The 15,109-nt window shown below is 38.2% G+C and overlaps 4 protein-coding genes across 4 annotated transcripts in view; 2 read left to right on the top strand and 2 right to left on the bottom strand.

Annotated features, from left to right (window-relative positions):
• Positions 1-5,990, top strand: part of LOC111459160 (membrane-bound transcription factor site-2 protease homolog) — an 8,820-nt gene extending 2,830 nt beyond the window's left edge. Inside the window, exons 3-10 of the mRNA XM_023101926.1 lie at positions 343-447; positions 562-665; positions 858-1,005; positions 1,145-1,225; positions 1,326-1,796; positions 1,919-2,218; positions 3,525-3,691; positions 5,446-5,990. Of these exons, the coding sequence (XP_022957694.1) occupies positions 343-447; positions 562-665; positions 858-1,005; positions 1,145-1,225; positions 1,326-1,796; positions 1,919-2,218; positions 3,525-3,689 (1,374 nt within the window). The 3' untranslated portion in view covers positions 3,690-3,691; positions 5,446-5,990. The remainder of the gene's footprint in view (positions 1-342; positions 448-561; positions 666-857; positions 1,006-1,144; positions 1,226-1,325; positions 1,797-1,918; positions 2,219-3,524; positions 3,692-5,445) is intronic.
• A 1,178-nt stretch (positions 5,991-7,168) lies between these two features.
• On the top strand, positions 7,169-7,872 carry LOC111459164. Its single transcript, XM_023101931.1, has one exon. The coding sequence runs from the start codon at positions 7,184-7,186 to the stop codon at positions 7,670-7,672; it is 489 nt and encodes a 162-aa protein (XP_022957699.1). The 5' UTR covers positions 7,169-7,183; the 3' UTR covers positions 7,673-7,872.
• An 879-nt stretch (positions 7,873-8,751) lies between these two features.
• LOC111459161 lies at positions 8,752-12,032 on the bottom strand. Its single transcript, XM_023101928.1, has 6 exons — positions 11,593-12,032; positions 11,324-11,439; positions 9,517-9,643; positions 9,241-9,389; positions 9,088-9,150; positions 8,752-9,005 (listed from the first exon to the last, which is right to left on the bottom strand). Exons 1-6 carry the CDS (start codon positions 11,872-11,874, stop codon positions 8,981-8,983), a joined length of 762 nt encoding a protein of 253 aa, XP_022957696.1. The 5' UTR covers positions 11,875-12,032; the 3' UTR covers positions 8,752-8,980.
• A 763-nt stretch (positions 12,033-12,795) lies between these two features.
• On the bottom strand, positions 12,796-14,547 carry LOC111459162 (nascent polypeptide-associated complex subunit alpha-like protein 2). Its single transcript, XM_023101929.1, has 4 exons — positions 14,379-14,547; positions 14,211-14,304; positions 13,457-13,581; positions 12,796-13,368 (listed from the first exon to the last, which is right to left on the bottom strand). The coding sequence occupies exons 1-4, from the start codon at positions 14,469-14,471 to the stop codon at positions 13,012-13,014; spliced, it is 669 nt and encodes a 222-aa protein (XP_022957697.1). The 5' UTR covers positions 14,472-14,547; the 3' UTR covers positions 12,796-13,011.
• Positions 14,548-15,109: the final 562 nt, after the last annotated feature.

Here is a 15,109-nt window from a genome sequence, read left to right as displayed (position 1 = left end):
CTTTTTTTTTTTTTTTTTTTTGGTATTTCCCATGCGTTCTTTCATTTTATCTCAACGAAGGCATGACTTTTCATAAACATATATAAAAAAAAGTTCCAAGTTGATTCTTACAAGAAATTCCACGTAGGACTCTATTTTTATGGACAATATGATTTGAAATGGACTTCCTACATGGACAAACTAACACCTGAATTGGCTAGCGAACTAAGGGAAAACAATTACTGCAATAATTTCTATCATTACAGACATGCAGTGCACTATATACTGTTGTTTTTCTAGGGAAGTAATTTTCTTTTCTTGTATTACTTCATGTTAATAACATGTTTAATTCTTTATTTTCAGGTTCTCTTTCTGGAACTTGCCATAGCCATGCATATTTTTGGCAATAGCGATGTGCCTCATAGTCTTCCTATTTCCTATTCCTCATTATTTGGTCTTCCTCCGTTGGTTCGTATACAATTCCTTTCAATATTTCGTTCCATTATTATTTAAAGTGGATCTCATTCTTCAATTTATCCATGCCATACCTGCTCCTCATTACATTTTTTTCTTTTGCACTAGATTTCCAGCTGTAATTTTTCCCCTGCTGATGCTGGATACATAATTATCTCTTCCTTAATATCTGTAGCTTTTCATGAATTTGGTCATGCTGCTGCTGTTGCAAGGTATGTTTCTTTCTACCTCCTCAATTCTAATAATTGAACGTTTTCAATTGATATTTGTTAAACGGTGATCATATGTAGTAATTTGAATCGGAAGCAATACCTGGAAAATTAGATGATTATTATTTTAGATCTCAGAATGTAGTGGACTAGATTATCATTCCTCTCACTTTGGAAACTTTACGTAAATGGCAGTGAGGGCATAAAATTGGAGTATGTTGCAGTTTTTATTGCACTCCTTTTCCCAGGTGCCTTGGTGGCTTTCAATCATGATGTACTGCAGGATTCATCATGCTTCAATGCTCTGCGTATCTACTGTGCTGGTATTTGGCACAATGCAGTTGTAAGATCAAATCATGTTACTGGTGTGCTGTTGATTTTTTGTTTAGTCTCCCATTCTAGTTCAGGATCTAGGTCTGACTATAATTGCTCAGTAGTTTCCTACTTAATAAGAGATATATCTGAATGTACTATCTCTCTAGCTTTCTGCAGCTTCTGGATTGATGTTATTCTGCCTGCCGCTGATTCTGTTTCCTCTTTACATACATGGCGAAAGTCCCATGGTACCTCAATATTTTATATTCACATGCATTTTATAAATTCACATGAAAAGATTTTAACCTTCTTTTTCCCCTCTTGACTGATTCCTGTGAACTGTAATAGGTTTTGGACGTTCCTTCTACTTCACCATTGTCTGGTTATTTGTCCCATGGCCATCTGATTTTGTCATTGGATGGCATGCACATTCAAAATGTGGATGATTGGGTCAATCTATCAGCTCAAATAAGTGAATCAACATTTCAAAATGGAACCCTCTCCAGACTTGGTGAAAATGACCGAATGGCCAATGGCAGAAAGGGATACTGCGTTCCAAATTTTATGTTGAAAGAAAGCAATAAAGTTCAGTTCTCACATGATCAGTCAACTTGTTTTGGCGACCTTACTTCTTTTACATCTATTCCTTGTGTTAGTTCTACCGTTTTAGTTGATGGTGATGTGGATGATAGCCATTATAACCGCAAAGAAGGCATATTTTGCTTGAATGTCAATGATATTATTAAGCTTAATAAATGCATTAGTGGATGGGATAAAGCCATAATCAATGATAGCACTAGCACCTGTATGTGTTCACAGGTATACCTGATCTTTGGTGAGCATTATGTAATTTTGCAAGTTCTCTGTCTAACTCTGAATAATTGGACCCATGAAATGGCTTTAGCTTATCATCCTTTTTTTTGAAAATTTTTAATCCACAGGATGAAACTTGCTTAAGTCCAGTCCAAATGCCTGGTTCGGTATGGGTCGAGATTACATATTTGAACCCCCATTCTTCAGACTGTTTCTATTCCAGAGAAAATCCACTCCCAAGTTCGAATTGTAGTGGAACTTTCATTTTTGTTGGTGACGTGGTTTCAATGGCGCACTCTATTCAGCTGACAATGTACCGGCCAAGATTGGATTTTCATTATGCTAGATATCTTCCAGATGTACTGGAAAGAATCTTCTTGTGCTTATTTCACGCCTCTCTTGCACTTGCTCTTCTCAACAGTTTGCCGGTATGTTTTAATGCTCCATTTTGCAAATTGTTTTCAGATTTACTTCATGGGGATAACATCAAATAAAATTTAGGGTTTAGTCTAGGTCTTCTAGTCTTGTGCAGCGCAGGATTTTTGTAAGTATATCTGCAGTTATGAATTTTGGAATTTTTACGTATTGCTAATTAAGTAATGGTGGTAGAGCCGAAAGCCTTATTGCAGCATTTTTATTGATCTTTCAAAAAGCTGTATAAAGGTGGACCCCTAGATCGTGAGATAATGAACTTTAATTACAAGGGTGGTTATTCATATTAACCAAAGTAATCAACTAACCACCTAACTATAAATCAAGTAAAATTAAATATCTAAGCTAGATTACCAAGAGAGAATAATCAAACCAAACTACATCGATTCCCCCTACATGGAAAGAAAAAAACTTGTTCTAGGTAATGCTAAAAATAGATGCTGAAGCTAACCTTTGTTTTAGGGTCTCAAAACTGTCTTGTTGATCTTTGTCCTAATGAAACCCTTTTTCTTTAGACATTCGGTTAAAGGTGATACTATGGTGCTGAAATTTTGAATGAACTTCATGTGAAAGGATGCAAGCCCCTGGAAACTTTTAATTCCTTGACATTTGAAAGTATTGGCCATTCATGATGGTCAACTTCTTTGCTAGTTCACATATTATAAAATCTAAAAAGACAGGTTTGACACTCCAAGAATACAGCTTTGCAAGTTAATACATAAGGAGTTGGCTTTAAGAGTGGAGAGAACATGCTTCAAGTGAATAATGTGTTCTAGACTTGTGTTAAACGCCAAGATATCATGAAATATACAACCACAAATTTTCCAAAAAAGGTATGTAAACCTTTGTTCATAAGGCACATGCATGTACTAGGGGCATAACTAAGTAAGTTTCAATGGCATTACAAGCCACTCAAACAATTTCTCATTAGTTTTAAAGTCGACCTTGCACCCTTCTCCCGGCCCTGAACAGATTTGGTGATATCCACTTTGAGGATCAATTTTAGATACCTCAAGCCTAAACCAACTAGATCAATGCCTACCTTTAATCCTTTCCTACCCACCATATTTATAAAAATTACCTTGACAACCTCCTTAACTAATTACTCATTTACTCATGATACTCTAATACTATTCATAATTCTATTCCAGTAGCATTCATGTCAATCGGTTAATTCTGGTGCATTTGATTTTAGAGCTGAATCATTAATTAAAGCGCATACAAAATAATTACTACGATGAGCAAAGATGAAGTAAATTATTGAACTCTTTTATGATTACTACTAGTTGTGTATTTTTGTAGGTATATTATTTGGATGGTGAATCTATTTTGGAGATAATTATTTTCCAGCTCACCTCAATGAGCCCGAGAAACAAGGAAAAAGTTCTTCGAGCTTTTCTGATGGGAGGAACACTCATGTCGATCTTTTTACTGCTGAGGATTTTCTTCCATGTGTTCGTCAGCTGACGGTAACCTGTAACTGTGGTTTTTGTTTATTATTGAGCATAGTAGGTTGCTACGAATTTCCAATTGCATTGGTTTTGAATGAATTTTCATCGTTTGTAGATACAGCTTAGAAAATTTTGACCATGTCTAGGATTTTCCTTCTCTAGAAAGGATGGTGTCTCAAGGGTTGGGATATATGTTTATTTATGCTCATTAGCTTTCCTGTAATGAACATACCCTTAATATTTTGAAATTTAGTATTATTATTTGTTAAAGGAAAAATCTATTAACTCATAAAGATGTAGATAAAGAAGGGTGTTAGATATTGTTAGTTACTTACATAAGGCCTGCTTCAATTCCTATTTCATTTCTGATCACTATGAATTACAAACACTTTTAGATAATTCGAGAAGTTGCTCTCCAAATACAGCTTGTATTCTGCCGCCCTTCCCATCCGCTCTCAATGCATCAAATACAAACCTCTATAACCATGGCTAACATCCAACTCCTTATTGCCTATCCAACCAATAGAAACAGAAGTAACTAAGGGGAACAACTTCCTCACTCACCTTGTGTGTTACCTTTACATATCTAATGCATATGGGCGAATGATAGACCCCTCAACTGTTGTGTATACTCGGAAGAAGGTTAATGTGATGTCCCACATTGGTTGGGGAGGAGAACAAATCACCATTTATAAGGGTGTGGAAACCTTCTCCTAGTAGACGCGTTTTAAAAGTCTTGAGGGGAAGCCCAAAAGGGAAAGCCCAAAGAGGACAATATCTATTAGCGGTGGATCTGGGTCGTTACAAATGGTATCAGAGCCAGACACCGGACGATGTGCCAGCCTTCTCGCTGTTCCCCGAGGGGGGGGGGAGGGGCAGACACAAGGCGGTGTGCCAATAAGGACGCTGGGCCCCAAAGGGGGGTGGATTTGAGGGTGGTTCTACATCGATTGGAGGAAGGAAAGAGTGCCAGCGAGGACGCCGGGCCTCGAAGGGGGGTGGATTGTGAAGTCCCACATTGGTTGGGGAGGAGAAAAAATCACCATTTATAAGGGTGTGGAAACCTTCCCCTAGTAGACGCGTTTTAAAGCCTTGAGGGGAAGCCCGAAAGGGAAAGCCCAAAGAGGACAATATCTGTTAGCGGTGGATCTGGGTCGTTATAGTTAAAATGGGGAATATCACTGATGTATATGCTAGTAGGGGTAAGAAGGAAATGAGAAGCTAGTTATCCCTAATATGCAGGGGAGGGAATAGTAGTGATGTAGTAGTGAAGTTAGTTATCTCTCGAATGACCTGTGCATTTTGTTCTGTTTTTCAACACCATTTTTGTTTATCTTTCAAACAATTATAGTAGCAAGATACTAACAACAGCCTAGATGTTACCTTATCAACTTGAGCAATACTATTGGGAGGATCTACAATTAATTTAACAGAATAACCTGTTGCCATATTTGAATCGAACTCAGTGCGCCTCATCTTGTTCAATATTTTAGGAAAAAGTCTACATACCTTAGAAAAAAAGGCAAGAGTGCGTAGCGTGCATAGTGACATTGGAGATGAGCATATTTTGAAAGGGAATAATAGGTGGGCCATTTAAGGGAGTTAGTTAAGAATTATATAAGAAGTATTCTTCCTTGCTTATTTCAACATGATACATTACATATCACTCTTACTATATCAATAATCATTTGTATAATATTCGTATGTATGGATGTATTTATGTACATATATATATATATCTCAATATTAATTATAATATTAATTGGTATCAGGACTTGCTCCTATCCAAGTGGGAATAAGATGGAGAACACAATGGAAATAAGCTGCTGTAGTAGCAAAATGAAAATCCTGGAAGGAGTTAACCAACTGCTGAGAAACAAGAGGTGACAGGGCGAATGCTTACAGGACTGACAGGAAATGTGAATAAGAATTAGTAGGTAGGGTAGGGTAGGGTAGGGTAGGGTAGGGTAGGTAAAGAGATTGGAGGAGAGGTCGGAGTATCCAAACAGAAGTGGCAAAAGGGTGGAGGGTTTTTCCTCATTTTTCTGTTGAGGAGGATCTCTTTACTATCGTTCTGGCTTTGTTTGTTGAAGAAGGATCACTGGAGTTCCATTGGGGACATTGGTGCTATTCCACTAATCTCTAATCTTCATTTGTTCATCAACTCTTAATGAACAGAGGTTCGCCTTGAGTTTGGCAAGCATCCAGTTTGGTTCAAAGTCATTCCATGCTTGTTTTTTAAGCTGCCATCTGAATGATATTCTTATTTCTTCCTGCATCTAAATATTTTCATAACCAATATGAAAGTGTCTTGGTTAGGTTATAAAACCTTTGTTGCCAATTTAATGTTTTGAGTTTAGGAATTGTGTGTTTAGGGTCTAAGTTTTGGAAGTTTATTTGCCATGCATGTTTGGATTTAGATTTTGAGTCGCATTGATGTAATAAATTGTATCCAATAGGTTTAGTGGTGATTTAACATGGTATCATTTCGCCTCCGCCTCTTTTGAGGGTGATAGTCTTCTCCCTAGGGGAACGAGGCACGAGTCTTTTTTCACACCTCTTATATGGTTAGTCCTTCTCGTGGTTCCGAAATGTTTAGTTATTGATGTACTTGTTGATGCTTTATTTGAGGTGAGCTCTAGTTAGCTAAGGTGTTAATCTTCAAATGGAATCTCACACTGATGTGGTGCAGGTTGATACTGATGTGGGCATCTAGAGCGTAGACACAACTTCTTTGATTGTGCAATGTGAAAATCTCCGTTTCATCTCATAAACACTATAAATTCTAAAAACAGTAACTATATATAATAGTTAGTAAAAAGTTTTCATTTTTTTTTTCCCAATGATCGGTAAATATTATAAAGTTAAATAAAAAATAAAGCTCTTGAAATATAGCATTTGTATTGGTTTAGTTCCTGAAATTTTAACATGAAATTTAACTGTCTCAATTCTCGGGCAATTGCACCAAAAATTCGAGTTCTTTTTGGATTTCCTTGATCAATAACAACGGTAGCATTGTCATCATATCATATTACCATTTCCTCGTTTGAGTTCTTTACAAGTACATACAATTATAGCTTTAATCACTTTTGATCTTTCCAGAGGTATATTTGGGACGACTTTCTTGATTGCAGCAACAATAACGTCACCAACATGAGCATATCGTCGATTACTAGCCCTTATGATTCAAATACACATCAATTCTCGATTAGTTCTTAAATTTTTAAAATTATAAATTTATTTTTGAAACTTTTAAAGTAAAAAAAATCATAAACGTAATAAAAAATTACAAAAATTTATGAGATATTTTTGTAAGTAGGACAAAATTTAAAAGAAAAAATATATAATTGAAGTAATGGTGAGGCAATTGGCGTGCGTAGTGGCGTGGCGTCGGTGTCATTGGTTTGATTTATTAACCATTTTTGAAAGTAGAATATGCCGAATCTTGTAAAGTGGAGAAAACGACTCCAATGAGCGAAGCATATAGGTAATGAATAATACAACCAGATAATGTCAAAACAGAAAAAAAGAAGAGAGGCTGGGAAAATTCGGGCAAGAAATGGAGCGGATTCATTGAACCTGGACGCCCCATTGATCGCCTTTAAGAGCACCAGCAGACGGACCCCAAATCGCACCACTCCAGAAAACCCAGAGCCATTTCGGGCCACAATGGGGATTCTGAAAACGTTCAAGCAAGACGACGGATCCGATCTCGCCATCAGGCGGAGGAACGAGGAGCTCGAGAAGGAGCTTCAGGCGAGCCGCGAAAGAGAGCAGGTGATGCGGCAGCAGCTACAAAGAGCCTGCGAGAGGCTCAAGGTCGCCGAGGAGGCCGAAGAGAGGCTGTCCTCTCAACTCGGAGAACTCGAGGCGGAGGCGCTCACGCAGGCCCGCGATTACCACCACCAAATCGCGGCGTTGATGAACCAGCTCTCGCAGGCTCAGAAACTGCTGCAGATCCGACTGCAACAACCGCAACTCCAATCTGCCTCTGTCTAGATTTGCGTCTTCGAAGCAGTGATTGATTTTGATCATCGAGATATATATATATATATATATATTTTTGGCTTGATGTTTTATTGAAGCGCCAATTTTAGTAGAGATATGTATGTGGTTTGATCCGCTGCTTGGCTTGTAAATCCAGAAATTTCTGTTCTTCCTCCTTGAATAAGAATTGGTCATTTTTAAATTTGGATGAATTTCAAATAAGCTAAAAGCTCAAATTTCAATCGAATTAATCTGTTTATAATTCTTGAAATCACTTAAACTTGTGACATTGTTTAAGCTTTCAATTAATGTAATTATATGATATGTATTAATTTCATGTAAATGGGTTAAAACGAGTATTAATTTCATAAATATTACATTTGTAAGGTAATTCAATTTCAAAATTGTTATTAAAAGTAAAATTAATTAAAAATGAATTCCAAAAGGTTCAAAAAATAGTTCTCATAAATCTTTAAATCCATAGTTCATCCATTTTTTGTCACTCTTTTTCTTCATTTTTTGGGTCGATGAGTCTCAACCGTGGCGTAGACGAAAAGAAAACTAACACCATAAATTTGATTCCCATTATGAGTTGAAAAATGGAAGCAAAATGAACGAAATCCCATTATGGGTTGAAAAATGGAAGCAAAATGGACGAAAACATGGAAGTGAGATGATTGGATCTTTGCACTTGTTGGAAGTGAGACTATTGATTGGGTCGAGAACCCATCTAAAGTAAAATTTTAAAGACCGAGAAACAAATCCAAAGGTTAGTCGAACTCGATAGTGCCAACCACCACGAGTATTAACCAAAGATGAGACCCTTGATATTGACAAAAAGACTGAAAAACAAATCCAAAGATTAATCGAACTTGATAGTGTCAACCACCACGAGTCCTGACCAAAGATGAGTCCCAACCAACAGAAGTTTAAATGACGGACCTCTTGACCCCTTGAAGGTCGGCCAATATGACAAATCTCAGTCGATGTCGGAGTCGATGTCGGAGTTATGGTGGTTTAGCACCACACCCACATTCACCTCTCTCTTTGTCTTGTAGGCACAACGTGATCTTTAACAATACAAATTTTTCGTCAATATGCCAACCAAACCAAGTTGTTCCATCATTCATTCATAAACAAAGCCATGGTTCAGTCATCCACAACAATCAAATCAAAAGGTGCATTTGGTGCAAATTCAAACGACAAAAACGTCCTATTTATCGAACATATTCTTCCTATTCAAGATGAACTAACCACTTCCCTACCTCCTCAAGTTCACCTACAAAGAGTTCTTGGGACAAGCTGCTCACTCAACCCGCTTCATCTCTCTCGTAGCTCGGCGTTCCTGAAATCAAAAGTTAGCCATAAACGAGACGACATACAACAATGGAAGCAACAAGAACTTTGCTATAGAGCTCGATTAAAACCTCTGGATGTGATCGAGAATCAAAAGCCTCGGTCCCGGGGGGATCTTAACGTCTCTAAGCGCACTGGCACACGTCAAAGCAGAAGGGTATACATACTTAGCCAATGCATTGATTATAACCATAAGTATGAAAACATGAATTCAATATACATGCCTATCAGTGAGCAGAGGCAATGTGCTATCAGTCAATAAGCCTTTCTTGAAATTCTTCTCATAGCTAGCAAGGCCAAGGTTACTCAACATGCTTCGTGTTTTAGCGTAGAACACGTCTTCCGCAGGTGGCTTAGAATACTTTTCGCCTAACTGCAAAACACCATTGATTCTTAAAACAAGTTCCAAATTTTGGTATAAGAACAAAGGAACAGCCGAGGACGAGCTTGAAACGCTTGAAATTTATCAGAATAATAGAACAGTTGTTATTGATGCATACCTTGAAGAGTCCACCTTGAACGAGCGAGAAAAAAAGACCCGAGGTGACGGCGTTTGCCACCTGATTCGGGCCTCCCATTCCGCTCACCAACGAAAACATGGCCCCAGATCCAAAAGCAGCCACCATGCTGGAATAGCAAGTAAAATCGTATTGGTCGAGTTCAGGAAACAAACGAGCAGTCTAAATAGAGCTAAGAGGTTACTATATGCAACATGGAAACAAACTAAAACTAGTTGGCTACAAGAACTATGCCCTTCTGATATTATAGGCTACTAATAGAAGGAGGCAAGAAACTAGCTATACAAAAAATGGCTCCAATTCCACGTGATGAAACCGAATGGGTAACCATAAAGATCCTTCGAGACTGACGCCCAAACAGAGGCGTTAGGCTTCAGTTATGACCGAACCTACGCCCAGCACCTCTCCGCATCCCTAAACACTGTTGTTTATTTCAAATCACAGACCCCAAAAGGTAACAAGAAAGTCAGCCTAAGCACAAGGGGATAGTCTTCTCTCTTAAAAGTGGGAAGTACCATAACCATGTCGTAGGAAAATGCCGGGGTCATCAAGTGTCAAATCTGGATTTCAAATCTTGATATGAATCTTGGGCATGGGTCGTTACAAATGGTATCAAAGCGATACCTCTCCCTGTAAGATGTGGTTCGGGGACGAACCAAGGTGAAAGCTGGTGGGCATGTGACATTTGAGTAAAAGAGGGGTACATGAATGAACTGAAACCAAATCCGAACGAGAGGAATCCTGAGGATAGAAGGACTAAAAAAGGCCTAAAGGAAATGAACATTACTATCTATACCAACATGGTGCACCTTCCTTTTTTGTAGCTCTATCATAGGAACTCTATGGTTAAGTGTGTTTTGCTTGGAGAAATTCTATGTTGGGTGCATATTAGTGAGGATAAAGGATTTTGGAAGGACTCATGTTGGTCTGTAGGGAGCATCTTCACTCTTAGAAGCGAGAAGTAACATGACCACGTCGTAGGGAATGCAAGGAAATGTCGAGGCTATCAAGTGCCCAAATTCCAAATCCAGGGCATAGGTCGTTACACCAATAATCCCAAACAACACGATCCAAGCCTTCAAACTCGCTATTAAGATTTTAAAAACCCTTGAGATCCAAGAGTCTAGAAACCATAATCAACTCACCAAATGAAACTCTCCCAACCCATTCTCAAATGTCAAATCTGAATCTTTAACACAAAGAAAATGAGTTGAAATATGAGGGAGTGTCCTTGCTGGCACACCACCTCGTGTCCACCCCCTTTGGGGTTCAGCCTCCTCGCTGGCTCATCGTCCGGTGTCTATCTCTAATACCACTTATAACAGCCCAAGTTCACCGCTAGTAGATATTGTTCTCTTTCGGCTTTCCCTTTTGGGTTTCCCCTCAAGGTTCTTAAAACGCATCTGCTATGGAGAGATTTCCACACCCATATAAAGAATGTTTCGTTCTCCTCCCCAACCGATGTAGGATCTCACAATCCACCTCCTTCAAGTCCAGCGTTCTTGCAAGCACTTATTCCCTTCTCCAATCAATGTTGGACACCCTAACCCATCCCCTTCGGGGCCCAGCGTCCTTGTCCACTCCCTTTTGGGCTCAACCTCCATGCTAGCACATCGCCCAGTGTCTGCCCCTAATACCATTTCTAACAGCCCAAGCTCACCACTAGAGATATTGTTCTCTTTGTGCTTCCCCTCAAGATTTCTAAAACATGTTTGCTAGAGAGAGGTTTCCACACCCTTGTAAATAATCAACAAGGAAAAGGAAACGCGGAGACTTCGTAAAACCTTACCTTGACTGAACATCCTCCTTGCCTCTCAATCTCTTCATAACAGAAGATATGCCTGCATTAACACCGGTCATCACGGCGAAGTTGCGAGCTTGCACCAAGGGACCTCCAGCAAGAGCCTGCAATTCATAAGAAAACTACAAGAATCAGCTCCCCCAAATTCCACATTTGTTCATAAAACTACAGAATTTCAACAAATAAGACAGTTCTCACATTTCAATCAGGAAAAAATTATAAAATCAAACAACGAATAGGGGGAACCAAAATAGGACCTGAGCCTGCTTGAAAGAGGCCATGGCTTGAGGGTTGAGGCCGGCTTGAGGAGTGGGCAGAGACGAAGAAACGTCGTTGGTGAGAACGCCCATAAAGCCACCAATAGCAGCGCCCTGTGCGGCGCTGGTGGCGGTGACAACAGCGGCCTCAACGGGGAGAGACTGCTTGGCCAACCATGTTCTGAACCCATTTTCAAGTTCCTTGAAACGAGCCTGAACCTGCTCCAATGGGTTCTGTGGAGGGCTCAATTTAACTACCACTCCCTGCTTCCCCTGCTCCATCTATGATAAGCCAATTGGAGCCTTAATTTCTTCTCCGTTGCCTCCTCTATCGTCCGGCGACAGTTTAGTTCCGCAGAAAATTGAGGCTTCGAGCCGGATCCAGAGAGCGGTGGATGGATAACAAATATGTATTACTTTTGTTCTTATTCAGCTTTAGAATCCCAAGCCTGCCCTAATTTAATATTATATATTTATACATGTATGTGTATATATATATATATATACATATGTACGTATATGTGTATATGTATGTATATGTAGTATGTGATATATTCACACAAAATGTCAAAAAGGTTATTTTTTATTCGAGAGGAAAGTAAGAAATTACCTTCTCAATAATATATATATATATATATATATATATATAACGTCAAAAAAAAAAAATTGTCCGATAACTTTTTAAGTAACAACTTAGTCCAATATATACTTTTTTTTTTTAAATATATTAAAATTTTCAAATATAACGTTTATGATATAATTTTTTTCGGGAAGTTCAATAATATTATTTGTCTTCTAGAAAAAACCCTCAAACATATTTGAAATATCAAAACAAATGTGAAACATATAAAAAATATGTCTCACAATTTTAAAATTAGGTTTTTAGGGAGAATTTTCACACATTTGTAAAGAATAACTCTTCTTGGTAAAAAAATGTTTCATTGAAATCTCTAAATTAACAGACCACCCCTTTAGAGAATCTGTTTCATTCAAATCTCTAAATTAACGGACCACCCCTTTAGAGAATCTCACAACCCCTTTAGAGAATCTCACAATCCACCCCTGTCTAGGCACAGAATAAACAGTACCGCTGGTAAAGATTTTCCTCCTTGGAATTGCCAAACGTTTTTTTGCCATTAAATTGAGGTAGCTTTGTTCAATAATGGGATTAAATTGGCATACCCCTCTGCATAAAAGAACAATAAGAAAGAAAAAAACGATCCAATTGGTCTAACAACGAAAACAAGTCAAACATGAAGCAGTCTCAATGAATGGAATTTGAAGAATTAAAGCAAAAGGCAACCAGAAAAAACGTACAAAAACTTGAACTCATAGTCCAACTAGAAAGGTAGCAAGAAAATTAAGAACTCATGAATCACCAAAGCAAAGGAAGAGAGCGGATTGGAGAGACTACTCAACTCAAGTTGTGAGCTCCATTATGGCACTGACAATATCCCCGTCGTGGGTCTTGAGGGCCTTGACGGCCTTGGTTCTGGACACCCCAGCCTGTGTCATTACCAAATCAATGTCCCTGTCCTCCACCCCAGATTCATCAATCTCTTCCTCTTCCTCTTCAACCAACGCTCCAGCTGCACTACTGCCAGAAATCTCTGATTTTCCTCCCATCACCTGTCCCATGTCTGGCATCTTGAATTGCTGGGCAGCTTGTGTCTGCAACTGAGAACTCAAATCCTCTATCTTTGCCTCTCCAAATATCACATACGTCTCAGAGTTTGGACTTTTGAACACATCGGGTTTTGATATGAAAAACAATATCTGAATGTGAAAGCCATGGAAATTAGTTTGTAACCCAGAAACAAATGGACCAACACATGGGGTGATGGAGATTCAAGCTTAAGCTTACGTTCTTGGTTCTTTTAATGGTGACTCTGCTAACACCAGTAACTGGTTTCATACCCAGCTTCAGCATCGCCTTGCGACTCTTCTTTTCACTCCTGCTCTGCTTTGAACTCTCATTTGAACCTCCATCTAATACAAACAAACAAACAAACAAAATTGATTCAACCTCCCAGAAATTACATTCCATTATCTGGAACCTGAAATCTGAAACTAGCAGTCCAAAACAACAAACTCTATACAACTTGGACTTGGATGATCCATAAGTACTAACACCATCGTTTAAATCGTCAAGGAAGGTTGAAGCAGAGATTACGAACGTAGTTACTAACAGAAAAAGTATCCATGTCAAGTATCTATTCAAACTATAAATGGTATCATGTAAATGTTATAGACAATGTCCAATTATAAAACAGAAATTTGGCACCAAAGAGACGAGGTTACAATGCTTATAATGAAAACCAAAACAATCTACATCTCAGTTAATCACAGAAACCTAATTTAACATAAAAAGAAAATTCAGGTTTCAAAATACGTTTAGTAGCAGAAAATATGAAGAGGCAGAAAGAATTTGAAGATTAGGAGAAAGAATTTGAAGATTAGGCTCCATCCATTCATCCATCTGCATTTCTTTTTCTCAGACAAAAATTTGAAAAACGGCAGAATTGCATTGTATTTCATAACTAATTTCATAATCCAGGGAATCAGACTCGGGGAAAAAGAACGTAAGAAAGATAAAAGACGAGAAGAAAGTAACTCACCAAGAGCCCCGTTCTCCTTTCCGTCATCATCATCGTCGTCGTCATCGTCATCGTCGTCATCCTCAACGTCTTCAACAACCGGTTTGTCATCGAACTGCAAAAATGCATTTAGAAAAACACGAACCGAGTAAGAGAAAAAACAGAATCCAAGGATAAGAATTGGAGAACCTGAAGCTTCTTCTCTAATTCGGCTGCAGACGACGAGATTTGGACGGCCTCCTTCTCAGGCTCGGTGGAGTCGGCGACGGGAGCAGACGGCATTGTTCTTAATGAATAGATAAGTTGAAAAGGCGGAAGTAGGAAATGGCATGAGAAACAAATAGAGACTACGAGGAGAAGAAGCTCCGGTAATCGTATAAATAGCGTTACCTATAATCGCCTTTCAGGGTTCCTAATCTCCAATCAATATTGGGCTAATTCTGAGCGCACCTCTTTTCAGCCCATTTATGGCCCATTTCCAGCCCATTTATGGCCCATTTTCATTAAATATTTCAAAATATATATATATATATATATATATATATGAAGATGTGAGAGCTCAGTTCCAAACTCACCGCTAACAAATATTATCTTTTTTGAGCTTTTCATTAACGTTTTAAAACATGTCTGTAGCGAAAGGTTTCCACACTCTTATAATGTTTCGTTTCTCTCTCCAACCAACGTCGAAAATCGAATCGAATTTTTTAAAATTTTTAAAAAATTAACGAACCGAACCCAAAAAAAATTCCTAATTGAATTAAACTCAGTTTAATTTGGTAACATTGTTTCAAAATTGTAATAATAAAGAGATCTAAAACAATATTTTCAATTAATTTTTTGCTTCCTCTTTCGTTGAATTAAAAATGTGAAAATTATAAAATATAAAAGAAAAATAATAGAATAAAAAAAGAATATTTTCC

Source organism: Cucurbita moschata, unplaced genomic scaffold (assembly GCF_002738365.1).
Source record: "Cucurbita moschata cultivar Rifu unplaced genomic scaffold, Cmos_1.0 Cmo_Scf00022, whole genome shotgun sequence".
Taxonomy (NCBI): Eukaryota; Viridiplantae; Streptophyta; class Magnoliopsida; order Cucurbitales; family Cucurbitaceae; genus Cucurbita; species Cucurbita moschata.
Note: the sequence above shows the minus strand (reverse complement) of the source record. Positions and strands in the feature narration are given on the sequence as shown.